Here is a 13,140-nt window from a genome sequence, read left to right as displayed (position 1 = left end):
GTGGATTCTAATTATTCTACTTTGAGAAATTTTAGTTCCAAGAAAATGATAGTCCTTCAGATAATACAAAGAGTAACCAAATTATGTTTAGTGAATGTTGTTGACTATCATTATTTGTAGGGTAGTAATCAAACACAAATGTGGGGATGGCAAATTCAGACAATGGGATTGCATAAGTGCTGCTTCCATCTGAGAGATGGAAAGGTCTTGCAAGCATGAGTCTTAACTGTCTTCACTTATATATCCTGAATGGTCCCAAATTACTAAGTTTAAATGAACACTTTACCCCTTCTCTCAAATCAATCATACTGTCCTACAGAGATAACAAATATGACCTATCTTGTTCATTTTTGCTTCTGTCATAACTTTTCTCAATAAATATGTCTCGAAATAGAAGTGGAAATGGTATTGTGGTTCCCCTCAGTCATATAGCAGGGCTTCATATTTTCATTGTGTACAGATTGGGTGTGGACCGTTTACCAGTGGGCACTGTGACGGTGGCGGATCAGAACCCAGAACTTGGTCCCTGATTTTCCCAAACGCAGTGTGGTGGTACATTCGGGGACAGCCTAGTGCTGTACTCACTGCGCAGCGGAGCTGCTGGCTCGTGCTTCTGAGGGGATTGTGCTGCCCTGCAGTTGCTACCAAATATGTACGCTTCTTCCTGTTTCAGGGTCATCCCTTCATTCTCCCTTAGGAATTAGTTTTCTTAATTTTTAAAAGATGTGGTTTTCTTGGAGAATATCCTTTTTTATGCCTGTTACTCCAGCTCCTAGCCCAGTAGTGAGTTCATCATGGGTGAGTAAAATAGGAAAGCAGGGTCTAAAACATTTCGTGCATGCTTTCAATTTGTACTGTGTTGAAAAAATAAAACCATTAAACTTACTGCACTTTGCTACTTGAGAGGACCCTGTTTCTTACTGTTCCTTTTCTCCGTTAGAACTGTCCTTTTTCCAGAGTTTCACATGTGAGAACGATGCCAGTGGTACAGTAGTTGAGAACATGTGCTTGAAGTTGTTTTTTTCCAGAACCTTGATAGGTTTTCAGTGATTGATTCACTTTTTCATCTGGAAGCCCTTGGGACTGATTGTGTTTTTGTCCTTTCTTTCAAAACAAAACAGAACATTGCCATAGTAATGTGTTGTCGAAATAGAAAATTTCAGGAACACAAACAGCAGTATTTTTTTATTTATTTATTTTTTTTTTGAAGTGGGAGAAGCAGTGCTATGCTGAGATGCCCACTCTGGACATGGTGGAGGGTTTTTGTGACTTTTCCTCCCTGAACATGGCATGTTTTTCAGAAAGCTGATTGGTATTAGAGTATGAGTCCACAGCCACAGAAAAGAGAAGGGCTCACAGGACTGTGCAGAGTGTCCTCACTGTGCTAATTGGCCTAGGTATAAACTAGAGCTTTCACACATAGGATATCTTGGATGTAAATTAGTATTAATTAGTTGAGCACAGTGCTGAATTAATTTGAAGACAAGGCTCATTCTAAGAGTTGCTGATGTTCAGACCTAACAATACATGCAGGGTCATAGTGGTCATAGTAACAGCAAGAAGAGTAATCATGAGCACAGAATAGATGCTTCTTTTGCTAGGCATTGTTCGATGTCTTTATATGTGTGCTTGTATTTAATCATTGCAGCGGCACAGTTAAAGGCAGGAGGATGGCCCATCATAACTTAGAAACAATGCTCACAGAGTGACAGTTCCGTCAAGAGTCACATGGCTGATAAGGGGCACATCCACAACCTGATTTTTCTTGCTCCAGAACCTGTGCTCCTTCCTGTTGGTAGTATTTCCCACTAGGGCAGTATTGTGCAACATGGTTTAGCTCATCTGACCTTCCCAGTAAGGCAGTTGTTGCAGCCCCCAGTATCAGACAAGGTAGTGGAGGATCCCAGAAGTGCAGTCCCTTTTCATGCTAGCATGGCTGATTATGTCCCTGCTCTAACAGGAGCTTGAATCTTCTGCCACCCAGGCCAGTGTCCCAGACTATGCATATAACTAGATGTGTACTAAGTGTCACTTTCTGCTCTTCACTGGCCCTTAAGTCCACATGGACAGGCCATTACCCAGAAGTAGCATACAGTCCTAACAAGGACAGAGAGCCAAGTGGACACAGGCCTGTGGGCACCAGCCAGAGGATGTGTGTACATAGTGTGGAAAGACAGCTCTTTCCCATAGTTCACAGTGGAGAACAACACCACCTTTATTTACCAGCAGACCCTAGGGTTCTGCTGTCTTTCTTTTTTGTTTCACAGACTTCCCCAGTCACGTCCTTGTGCACTTCCAGTTTCCAAGCCTACAGCGGTATCTTTTGCCTCTGGTGCCTTTTCCCTGCTGACCCTTTGGCCAGCCTTTTTGAGGCATTGTTTAGAGGCTGCACACACTTTTTAGAAAATTGTTTTTTTCATCTGTGCTGTTATTTTGAAATGGGTTCTTTGATTTTCTTCTTTCCTGTCCCTTAATTCCTTTTCATTCTTAGAGGTCATTGCTCCTCATGGAGCCTACCTGCCTGGACCACACTTGCTCAGCAAGAAAGTAACTGGTGACACTTGCATTTTCATTCAGCACTCACCTGACATGGGCTTCATCTAGTTTATTTACACTTTGTGGTCTCCTAATGAGTAATACAAGAAACAACAGTAGCTAATGCATACTGAGTATCTGCCTCAAGCTGTTCTAAGTGTGTTAGATTTGTGTTACCACATTAATCCTCAGCCACCCCACTGAGGACACGTTCATTATTCTCCCCACTGTGTAGATGAGGAAATTTAAGGCCCAGAAAGGTTAGATGAATGTGCCAAGGTTACATTGCTAATACGTGGCAGAATCAGGCTTTGTAGCCAGTCTAGGTAGAGCCCATCTTAACAGGCTTGGTCTGCATACTTAGTCTACAATTTGGAAGTGCTGTTTGGTGCAAAGCAGTGTTCTAGGGCTTTATTAACTCACTTAATCCTTTTAGCAACTTAGCTGGGGCTTATGTTTTAGTTACTTTCAGGATCATCACAGTAAGTTGCCCAGGCAGGATTTGAAGCAGGGATCTCCTATGTCCAGGGTCTACTCTTTAACTGTTCACACGACTCCTATTTGCTGCCTTTACTTTTCAATCGAAGGGAAGCCTTCTGCTTTCTGTTAGACCATTAACTCCTCCAGAGCAGGGTCTTTGTTTAGTCACCCACTGCCAAACCTGCCTTATAGTGGCTGCTCGATAAGTGTGCTACCTGAATGTGTGTCTTCCTAAACCTACTGGAGGAAATGATTAAATCCAGAGACTATGATAAAAAGGAATAGTTTGTTGTTATTCTAAAATTGTATAATAAATGTTTTGCTCTATCATTAAGATTTTCCATCAGTTCAAGTAATAAATGGCTAGAAGAGAAGCTAGAGAAAGGAAAAAGTGAGGTCCCACTATGAGTTCTGCTTCTGTCCTCATATTTAAGGACAGGAAGGTTGATTATAACAAAGTTCCATCACTTCACACCTGCTTGAGAATTTGGAAAGCTTAGTACCGTACTTAGTCCCCAGTCAAATTTAAGCAGCTGTTTTTTGTGGTCCTTGAAAGAGTCCCAGCATCCTGTGGTTAGGGTGCCATCTGGAGACGGCAGGTGGTATTACCACTCTTTCAGTTCTAAGCCTGAGTCAGAATCATCTTGCAAAATGCATTTCCTGTTGAGTCACTGAAGTCCCATTCCATAGCTGTTTCCTTGTCCACCTCATGCTTTGATCACATCAGTAGCCATTGTTTTCTATTTGTTCTGTTCAGAGTTTCAATCCTGCTTTATATTTAAATCGTCAAGTTCAATTCAGGGCTGTTTTGCCAATCGTAAACCCTTGAATAAAACAGTGCATGTGAGGGTGAAAGCAGATGCTTGTGCTGAAGGGGAAGCAGCTGCCCACTCGGGGGAGGGGCTGGTTCAGAGTCTGCGCGGCAGGAGGGAATGGGTCTGGGTGAGGGGGAAGCAGAGGCGGGGAAGTTGTCCTTTTGCCTTCCGTGCTTGCTCACACCTGCATTGTGTAAAATCTGTGCTGGTTCCAGGGCAGTCAGGTGAAGTCTAGACTCGGGCCCTCAAAAGACAAGTTTATTTTGCCATGATTTCCATAAGAGGTTGTATTTAGCCTGATAGAACAATACGCTCACCACTCAACTCATGGTTTTTCCCCACTCTTCAGACTGCAGACTTTTTGTTCTCATTTTTCACAGGACACTAGAACAACTGAACTTTAAATACTGTCCTCGTCCAGAGCTCTGCCCTCCACTGAGCAGTTGAACACAGTTGTTTCTTTCCTTAAAAATCCCCACAGAGGGAAATTCTGTTTCTTACTTGTTCCACTGTTGAAGGGATTTTTCACTGGCACGTTTAAAACTTTTTGTGAAGTAATCCTTTAAAATCCTTTGGTGATGGTAAATTTACTTATTTTAATCCTCATACATGAGAGGCTAATCATTTTCAACCTCAGCCTTTTTACAGACTTAAATATTATTTAATATGTGGTGGGAAGGGTTGCTGCTGTTCAGCTCACCTGTAACTCAGTCTTCTTCTCAGGGGGTGTCTGCTTCTCAACCTTTAAAATTGTGATTTTCCATTATTAGGCCGACACCCCTTGTTCCTTCTGTCTGGATACTGTCTCTGTCCCTTCCTTCCCCTGTGGGTCCCGGTTAGGGTGTGGTGACTCCTCCGCGTGTCCTTACCACTCAAGAGCATTTTCTAAAAACAGTGTTACTGAGATGTAGTTCATGCAGAATCTACCCATTTAAAATTAACAATTCACAGATTTTTAGGATATTCACAGTAAGTACAACCATCCCCACAATTTTTTTCTTTCCTTTGGTACTGGGAATTGAACTCAGGACCTTGAGCTTGCCAGGCAGGCACTTGTGCCTCTGAGCTATATCCACGGCCCCATCCCCACAATTTTTGAATATTTTTATCATTTCTAAAAGAAGCCCTAAGTCAGCTATGGTGGCACATGCCTGTAGTCCTAGCACCTGGGAGGCTGAGGCAGGAGGATGCCACTAGCTCAAGGCCAGCCTGAACTGCATAGTGAGACTCTGAAAAAGCCCAGAATGAGTGAATGAATGAATGAAACCTTATGTCCCTACCTATCACCTCTTCCCCTGCTATCCAGCAGTGAGCCACCACTTGTCCCTCTATTTTTTCCCTATTCCAGACATTTTTACATACATAGAGCCCTATAATGTGTAGCCTTTTGCATCTGACTTCCTCTACTTAGCCCACTTTCAGGGTTCATCTGTGTTGTAGCAGGTACCAGTGCTTCATTCTTTGTGGCCCAATAATATTACACTGTACAAGCATGTCATTTTATTTAGCCACTTCCATAGATGGACACTTGGGTTGTTTTCACCTCTTGGCTATTATAAATAACACTGCTGTGAGCATTCTTTGTGCAAATTTTTGTTCTGATTTTTGAGATAGGGCCTCACTATGCAGTTCAGGCTGGCCTTGAACTCACTGTGTAGTTGAAGCTGGCCTCAAACTCATGGCAGTCCTCCTGCTTCATCCTCCTGAGTGCTAGGGTTACAGGCATATGCTACCATACCTGGCCCTTATGCAAATTTTTGTGTGACATTCATTTTCATTCCTCATGGATGTATCTGTAGAAATAGCATTGCTGGGTCGTACGGTAACTACATGATTAACCATTGGAGGAACTGCCAGGCTATTCCCCAGATAGCCGCACCATATAGCAGCCCCACCAACAGTGGAGGTTGTTCACACTTTATGTGTTGTTCACACTTTATGTGTTGTTCACACTTTATGTGTGAAGGCTCTCATTTATTTTCATCCATGCCAGCTCTTGTTACCTGTCTTTTTGTTTCTGTCTATCCTAGGTATGTGAAAGATATCTTGCGGTTTTGATTCATATCTTCACTAATGTCAAGCGTCTTTACTGAGGATTGAACCCAGGGCTTTTGCACTGAGCTCTATCCCCAGCTCTTTCTTTCTTCTTTTGAGATAGGGTTTGCTAAGTTGCTCAGCTTGGGGTCAAACTTGTGATCCTGCTGCCCAATCTCCCACAGTGCTGGGATTACATATGTACACCACCATGCCTAGTGCCTTACTGATACTCTGATCTTTGATTTCATGCCACATCTTACTGTATAGCCATTTCATAATGAAATGTGAAGGGCTTTTCACTAAACATCATTGTATGTTCTGATTAGGCAGCGCAAGTCTTCAAACTAGATGGTCACAGCAGATGTGATAATGAAAAGTAATAGGTTTCATATGGATCCTCTTCCTTCCTTTTCCAACAGGTATGGCAGATTCCAGAAAATGGACTCACCCTTTCCCTGACTGAACCTGTGGTGATCTTAGAAGGCCATTCAAAGAGAGTTGGTATCGTGGCCTGGCATCCGACAGCACGCAACGTACTTCTGAGTGCAGGTAATTCCAGAGGCCCTCCTTGTGCCTAGCTTTTGCTTCTCTGGGCCCTTCCTATGGAAGGGAACAACAAATGCCTTTTGAGTGTGTGTTCTGCAACTTTGTTCATTTTTGTGATGCTGGGAATCAAAGCCAGGGCTTCCACACAAGTGCTCTACCATTGAGCTACATCCTAAGCAACAGTGTTGTAGTTCTGTTCCTTTTCTGTTTGTACTGGGGATCGAACTCAGGACCTTGCGCTTGCCAGGCAGGCACTTGTGCTGCGGAGCTATATCCCCGGCCCCAATGTTGTAGTTCTGAAAAGAGCACTAGGAAACCATGGTGAAGTGCATGTACAAAAATACACAGATGGCTTTGTACACTTTATATATGGCCTCCCTTTTGCAGTTAGTAGTGCACTATGATCCTTATGTGCCATTAAATGTTCCTCATTTTAAATGTGACTGTTAGATATATTTTTAATGACTCCGGTGTAGCCCATTGTCTGGATACCTCAATAAATTTAGTTAGTCAGTCCCCTATTTCTGGACATTGATGTTGTATCTGATATTCACTATTAATACTGTAAGGAATGCTTGTATCTGTTTTAGTGTGCTTACTAGTTTCTCACTTGATTACTTTCCAAGATTATCTTACAGAAATCTTTCCTGTGTCTAAGATTTGAGATTTTATTTCTTTCATAGAAGCAGTAGAGAGGGCAGTAAGGAGCTTTGGGAGTGGTAGAAGTGTTCTATGTCTTGATTATGGCAGTGGCTACGTGATTACATTCATTTGTTGAAACTTACCCTAGGTATACATTAGGACAAATTTGACCCCAACCTGAGCAACTTAGCAAACCCTATCTCAAAGTAAAAAAATAAAGAGCTGGGGATAGAGCTCAGTGCAAAAGCCCTGGGTTCAATCCTCAGTAAAGACCACTTTTTGAGACCAAGTACCTGAACTGCAACCCAAAACCCACTTACTACAAATACTGCAACTAAACCTGAATACTGAAGTTTTAGTTTAGAAAAAAACAGTTGTTACCCAGAGCTCAGCTTCGGGAATGACTTGGCCCATGTGCCAACAGAGGGCTCTGTGTGCCCACTGCAGCATGCATGCCATAGGTTCGCCACCACTGCATTAGGGTGTGCCCTAAGTAAGTTCTATCTTTGTATTGGCTTATTCTAATACTATGTTAATGGTAGACTTTTTGTTTATCTTTTGTTTTTTGAGGCAGAGTCTTGCTATGTAATTCAGGCTGGCCTTGAACTTACTGGGTAGCCTAGGCTGGCTTCAAACTTGTAGTGATCCTCCCTTCCGAGTGCTGGGATTACAGGCGTGAGGCACCACACTTGGCTTAGCAGAATTTTTAAAGGTCTAATTCCTCACCAGTAAAAAAGAGGGAGGTCAGTTTTTAACTAGAAGCAGAATGTTTGATTTATGGTGAGTTAAATAAAAAGTTAATGCCAGGTACCTACTGAAATCATCGACTACTTTCCAAAACTATATAGAATACTGTTTTTTACAACCATTGAAAAACTATATAGTTATATTTGGAAATTCTGATCTACTCAGAATCTGTCTGATAAAAGGAAAAAATTCCAGAGATGGAATTCCATTGTGGAAATTTCCTGCTGCCCTCCTCATCTAGGTTACACATAGGATATCAGCAGCAGGCGGCTCCTGTTCTCTCTTTCACAAGCAGAGGAGAGCAGTGGACTGAAGTGTGCTGCATATTCTAAGACTATACGATCTCCCTGCAGCAGCTGAAGTTACCTGTTTGCCTGTGAGGAGCAAGGCCAAGGGAGGGTCAGTTCTCTACCCCTGAGTTTAGCTGCAGTTTTGTGTACTGTTACGTTCTGCAGTTGCCCTTGGGTAACTTGTGTGCAATATCATATATATTAGTGGCTAATTTTTCTAAAGCACTTAGAAAATTGCTTTATTGGCAAAAATTCACCATTATCTTTCCCTTATTTTGCCTTATCCTTGAACTGATATCCTGAAAGCAACATATGATCCTTTTGTTTTGCCCCTAGTACCAGGGATTGAATCCAGACCCTTTGCACTGAACTATATCCCAGCCCCTTTTCATTTTTTGAGATAGGGTCTCGCTGAGTTGCCCCAGTTGGGCTTGAATTTGGTATTCTCACACCTCAACCTCCTGGAGTGCTGAGATTACAGCTGTGTCCCATGCTCCTGGCTGATGCTTCCCTTTAAAGGGCAGAGCCTTGAAGAAAGGAAGCGGGGAGGTGATCGGCTAAGGGTTATGGGCTTCTTTGGGCACCGTTTTCTGAATCTACATGCCTGCCTGAGGAGTTTGGCCTTCTCACCATGATCAAGCCACTCGGAGGCTATTGTTCTCCCCATTTAAAAATAAGGTCTGTGGGGAGCCAGCGGGTCAGTCCTCGCATTCCCTCCCATCGTTGTGATGTACAGCTTTCCTATACTGAGGCCATGTCTCACAGCATCACTGAGTTGAATGTTTGCCACCCAGTGGAGTTCTTTGGAAAAGAAATAAGCTGCTGTATTTATTCTCATGCTTGATTTACTAGAAAAGGAAACTTGAAATGACTCAGGTCCACCAGCCCAGCTGACTCTGAAAAAAAATAAGATTCTATTTCAGTGTAGTTCTTTGTTTTTGTTTGCTTGTTTCTTATGAACCCAAACTTAGCAAGCTGTGTTTTCCTTTTCATACTTTTCTTATATACAGATCTTCTTGTCACCTCAGTCTCCCAGGTACTAGAGCTCCTTATCATCAGCTCCTTCCTTTCTGTGCAGTTACAAATGCCCTTGCGGTGTTCACAGTTTTCTTGGACTTGTTGTCACACAGGTGTTTCTAATTGCTGGCGGGGGTTGGTTCTGCTTGTTTCAGGCTGTGATAATGCCATCATCATCTGGAATGTGGGGACGGGTGAAGCCCTTATAAACTTGGATGACATGCATTCAGACATGATTTACAATGTGAGCTGGAACCGGAATGGCAGTCTGATCTGCACAGCTTCCAAAGACAAGAAAGTGAGAGTGATAGATCCCAGGAAACAAGAGATTGTTGCTGTGAGTATTCTCCCAGTGGCTGTAGCTCTTTGGTACCTGTGAACTGTTCTTAAGTAGGCAGCTGTTCTGGCCAGTGGACCCTTGCTGAGCATAGAGACAAACTGAACAGAAAAGCGTAGACAGGCTGCTGACTGTCCCATCACATTTCTTTCTGGAGTTATATATATTTCCAGCCTTGACTCAAGTCTCCTTTCTGCCTTGGCAAGCAATACAGAGATAGTTTTTATCAAGTCACTAGCATCCTTAAGAATTTAGAAGTTTGCCTGGCAAGCTCAAGGTCCTGAGTTCAATTCCTGGTACCAAAAAAAGAATTTAGAAGTTTGGATTAGCTGAACCGACTACATTCCTCACCATGGGGCTTAGTACAGACTGTTGATGAACAAGTTCCCTGCTGTTCCTCAGGTGATCGCTGATGTGCCTTACAGAACTGCAGCAGTTCTTTCCTTGGCCCAGTGTCTTAGTTTCTGCCACACTGGCTGGGCCTTAGCAAAATCACATGTCCCTGCCGAAGGTGGGGTAGGTCTTTAGTCATTCCTCACTCAGCTGTGCCCTGATGCCTTCCTGAGATGCGTGTGATCTTTAGCAGCCTTATTTCTAAAGGGTCAGGTGAGCATCATGGCTTGTGCTCATTGAGCACCGGCAGCTTACCTGGCCCTGTGCGGTCTTTCTTCACCGAGGATTTCCCAAGGTGGACGTTAGTGCACTCTGATAAATGAATGAGGTTAAGGAAGGGGTTGACTAGACTAGGCTTCTCTGTCCTAGATTACTGGTAGGAATTGTAGGCTGTACCCAACCTTTAACCTTCTTTATAACTCTGTTGAGAAAAAAACACTTGGTAGAGTCCTTGTGTATATTCTATTTGCAGAGCATGGACTTTGGTTAGCAGCAGATGTGTTGGTAAGAATGAGGATTTTGAGTCCAGTTCTGGTGCTCTTGCTTGCTCGTTAGCCAGGGACCCCTTGACCAAATCACTTACTGTTGATTTGTTTCCTCATGTGGCAAGGAAGAGGGGTGCTTGACGCTGACTGCCTGCATAGGAGAGCACAGACGGCACACGGGATGAAGCTGGGGTCCGTGTTGGGTTTCCCCACCCGCCTTTCTTTTGTGCAGTTTGAATGTGTTCAATGTGCCTCTTTGCTCTCACTCTCCCAGGAGAAGGAGAAGGCACATGAAGGGGCCCGGCCCATGCGGGCCATCTTCCTGGCAGACGGCAACGTCTTCACCACTGGCTTCAGCCGCATGAGCGAGCGGCAGCTGGCGCTCTGGAACCCGGTAGGCCCTTCCCTGCTTTCCTTCCAGCTTGCTTTCACTTGAGCTTGCTTTCTCTCTGTTCTGAACTGGCTGCTGGATTAGTAGTGGATTTTAGGAGTCTTAGTGTAGTCTTGCAAACTCCTGCTGTCTTAAACTGGATGTGAAGTTCACAGCCTCCCTGAAGAATTACGGGCAAATATATTCTTGGTACTCCCAAGTGGTCTACATTGACTGTATTTTTTTTTTTTTTTTGAATATACAATGAATCCAGTGTTTTAAATTTGGAAAATAAGGTATAAACTTTTATCTCATAAATACTGATCAAATGTCTAAATCAGAATAGTCCTAGCTGAGCATGGTGGCACAAGCCAGTAATCCCAGCACTTGGGAGGCTGAGGCAGGAGGATTGCCATGAGTTCGAGGATAGCCTGAGGTATAGAGAAAGACACTGTTCAAAAAACCTTTTTAAAAAATCCGAAAGAGTCTTGCTTAGGGAAATGTTTATAACTAGCATAAGTGGGAAAAAAAAAAAAAACTCCGCTGTATAGATGTACAGTTCCAGCTTTGTATGTGTACCATACTGAAGTATGGTAAGACCAAATACCACAGAGCACCGGCATGTGAGATCAGAATGCTAATACTGCCTGCCACCCACTAGACTGTGGGATTACAGCGTATGGGCTGACTTTCCTTTTTTTTTTTTGAGACAAGGTCTCACTCTGTAGCCCAATCTGGCCTTGAACTCATGGTGATCCTTCTGCCTCAGCTTCCTGAGTGCTGGGATTACAGATGGGCTGACTTTCATGTGCTTTATGTCTTTAAATTTTTTAAATGAACATATCTATAGTGAGAAAAGGTACTTTTGAAAAAGCAAATTGAAAAGGAAAAGCATTTTTGTCATGGAATCACACAAGTGTGTGTATTCATTATGTGGTCAAATCAGCGTCATTTTCAGTCAGTTTGATCCCTGTTGGTATTTTCATGTATGAAGACTATATGTGCATTATTCAGATTTTAGATTATCCTGGGAAAATGGATCGCTTCTTTACAAAATGTATAATAAAGTTAAAAATTTATCTTTTAAGATGTGTACATATATTTTTTTTCTCAGAAAAATATGCAAGAACCAATTGCTCTTCATGAAATGGACACAAGCAACGGGGTATTGCTACCTTTCTATGATCCTGACACCAGTATCATTTACTTATGTGGAAAGGTAAACAACAGTTTTGATATTTAATATTAAATTAAATCCTGTAAGGGGAAATATCTGTCCTCTAGAGATTTAGAAGCTGGATAATGTGTTGTATTTTTTTAATGTTTTAATTTGTCTAATTTATTTGTGTAGTAAGATGACATGGAGACAGATGATTTTGGTATGTTTCAGGCTTGAGAATGGACCAGCTATTGTGTGATAACACGTGTACTCAGCACTTTTGGCTCAGACAGGGATTGGGCTAGGTGTTGGGACAGATGTCAAGGGAGGTCTTCCTTTAGGGCACTCAGCTGAGAAAAATAGGACATGCTGGCATCTTGTTTTCACGTAGCAGTGCTGCACAATTGGTGATTTTTAGACCCATCTGAATTGGTATTAGGAATGGGTAATAGGGGCTGGGGATTTAGCTCAGTGGCACAGCGCCTGCCTGGCAAGTGCAAGGTCGTGAGTTCAATTCCTGGTACCGGGGGGGGGGGGCGCGGGGGGAGGAATGGGTAACAGGTTTGCCACATCCGATGGACCTTGTGCCGTGGCTTGTGAAGAGAAACAAATACATGGCCTGACTGGAGCTTGAGGAGTGACTGCTGTTACAGGAAGATGTTACTTGGAACTCAAAACACCTTCCTTATGACCTCAACTTAATAAACCATTGGTAGCTTTACTATGGTTATTATTTCTTGTTTTTTTTGTTTGTTTGTTTTTTTTCCGGTACCAGGAATTGAACTCACGACCTTGCGCTTGCCAGGCAGGTGCTGTGCCACTGAGCTAAATCCCCAGCCCCTGTTATTTCTTTTTTATTGGTGGTAACCTCAAAATTCCTTATTCTTTTGTAGGTTCATTTTTCCTAAAAACTTTCTGTAGTTGAAATAAATGGATTAATAAAAATGGAGGTCTTGATACGGTCCCCAAGCTTGTTAGGTAGCCCCTTGCTGGTGCTGTTTTCCTTTTCACAGTTGATGGAACATGCTGCAGAGCTACTTTGCATTTTTAAGGTCAATTAATTATAATCTGAGAGCATGTCTGTTTCCTTAAAAATCACTGTATTGCAGCTGTAAGTACATAAGCCTTACCATTGCTGCCATAGACTACATCAAAACAAAATGAACAATTTATCCAGACAGTATTAACCCAAAGGTGGAGATTACTTTGAGTATACAGAAAATGGCTGTAGGTGTCTAGCTCCTTTTTCACTGCTTTAAATTTTTTTTTTATTTTTATTTTTTTTTT

At 42.6% G+C, this 13,140-nt stretch overlaps 1 protein-coding gene across 1 annotated transcript in view; it reads left to right on the top strand.

The window, feature by feature from the left end:
- The window catches only part of Coro1c (coronin, actin binding protein, 1C), a 47,262-nt gene that overhangs the window by 26,616 nt on the left and 7,506 nt on the right, over window positions 1-13,140 (top strand). The window contains exons 3-6 of the mRNA XM_013520465.1: window positions 6,287-6,416; window positions 9,265-9,446; window positions 10,599-10,718; window positions 11,809-11,913. Coding sequence (XP_013375919.1) covers window positions 6,287-6,416; window positions 9,265-9,446; window positions 10,599-10,718; window positions 11,809-11,913 — 537 coding nt within the window. The remainder of the gene's footprint in view (window positions 1-6,286; window positions 6,417-9,264; window positions 9,447-10,598; window positions 10,719-11,808; window positions 11,914-13,140) is intronic.

Source organism: Chinchilla lanigera, unplaced genomic scaffold (assembly GCF_000276665.1).
Source record: "Chinchilla lanigera isolate Chin_1 unplaced genomic scaffold, ChiLan1.0 scaffold00054, whole genome shotgun sequence".
In the NCBI taxonomy this organism is placed as follows: Eukaryota; Metazoa; Chordata; class Mammalia; order Rodentia; family Chinchillidae; genus Chinchilla; species Chinchilla lanigera.
Note: the sequence above shows the minus strand (reverse complement) of the source record. Positions and strands in the feature narration are given on the sequence as shown.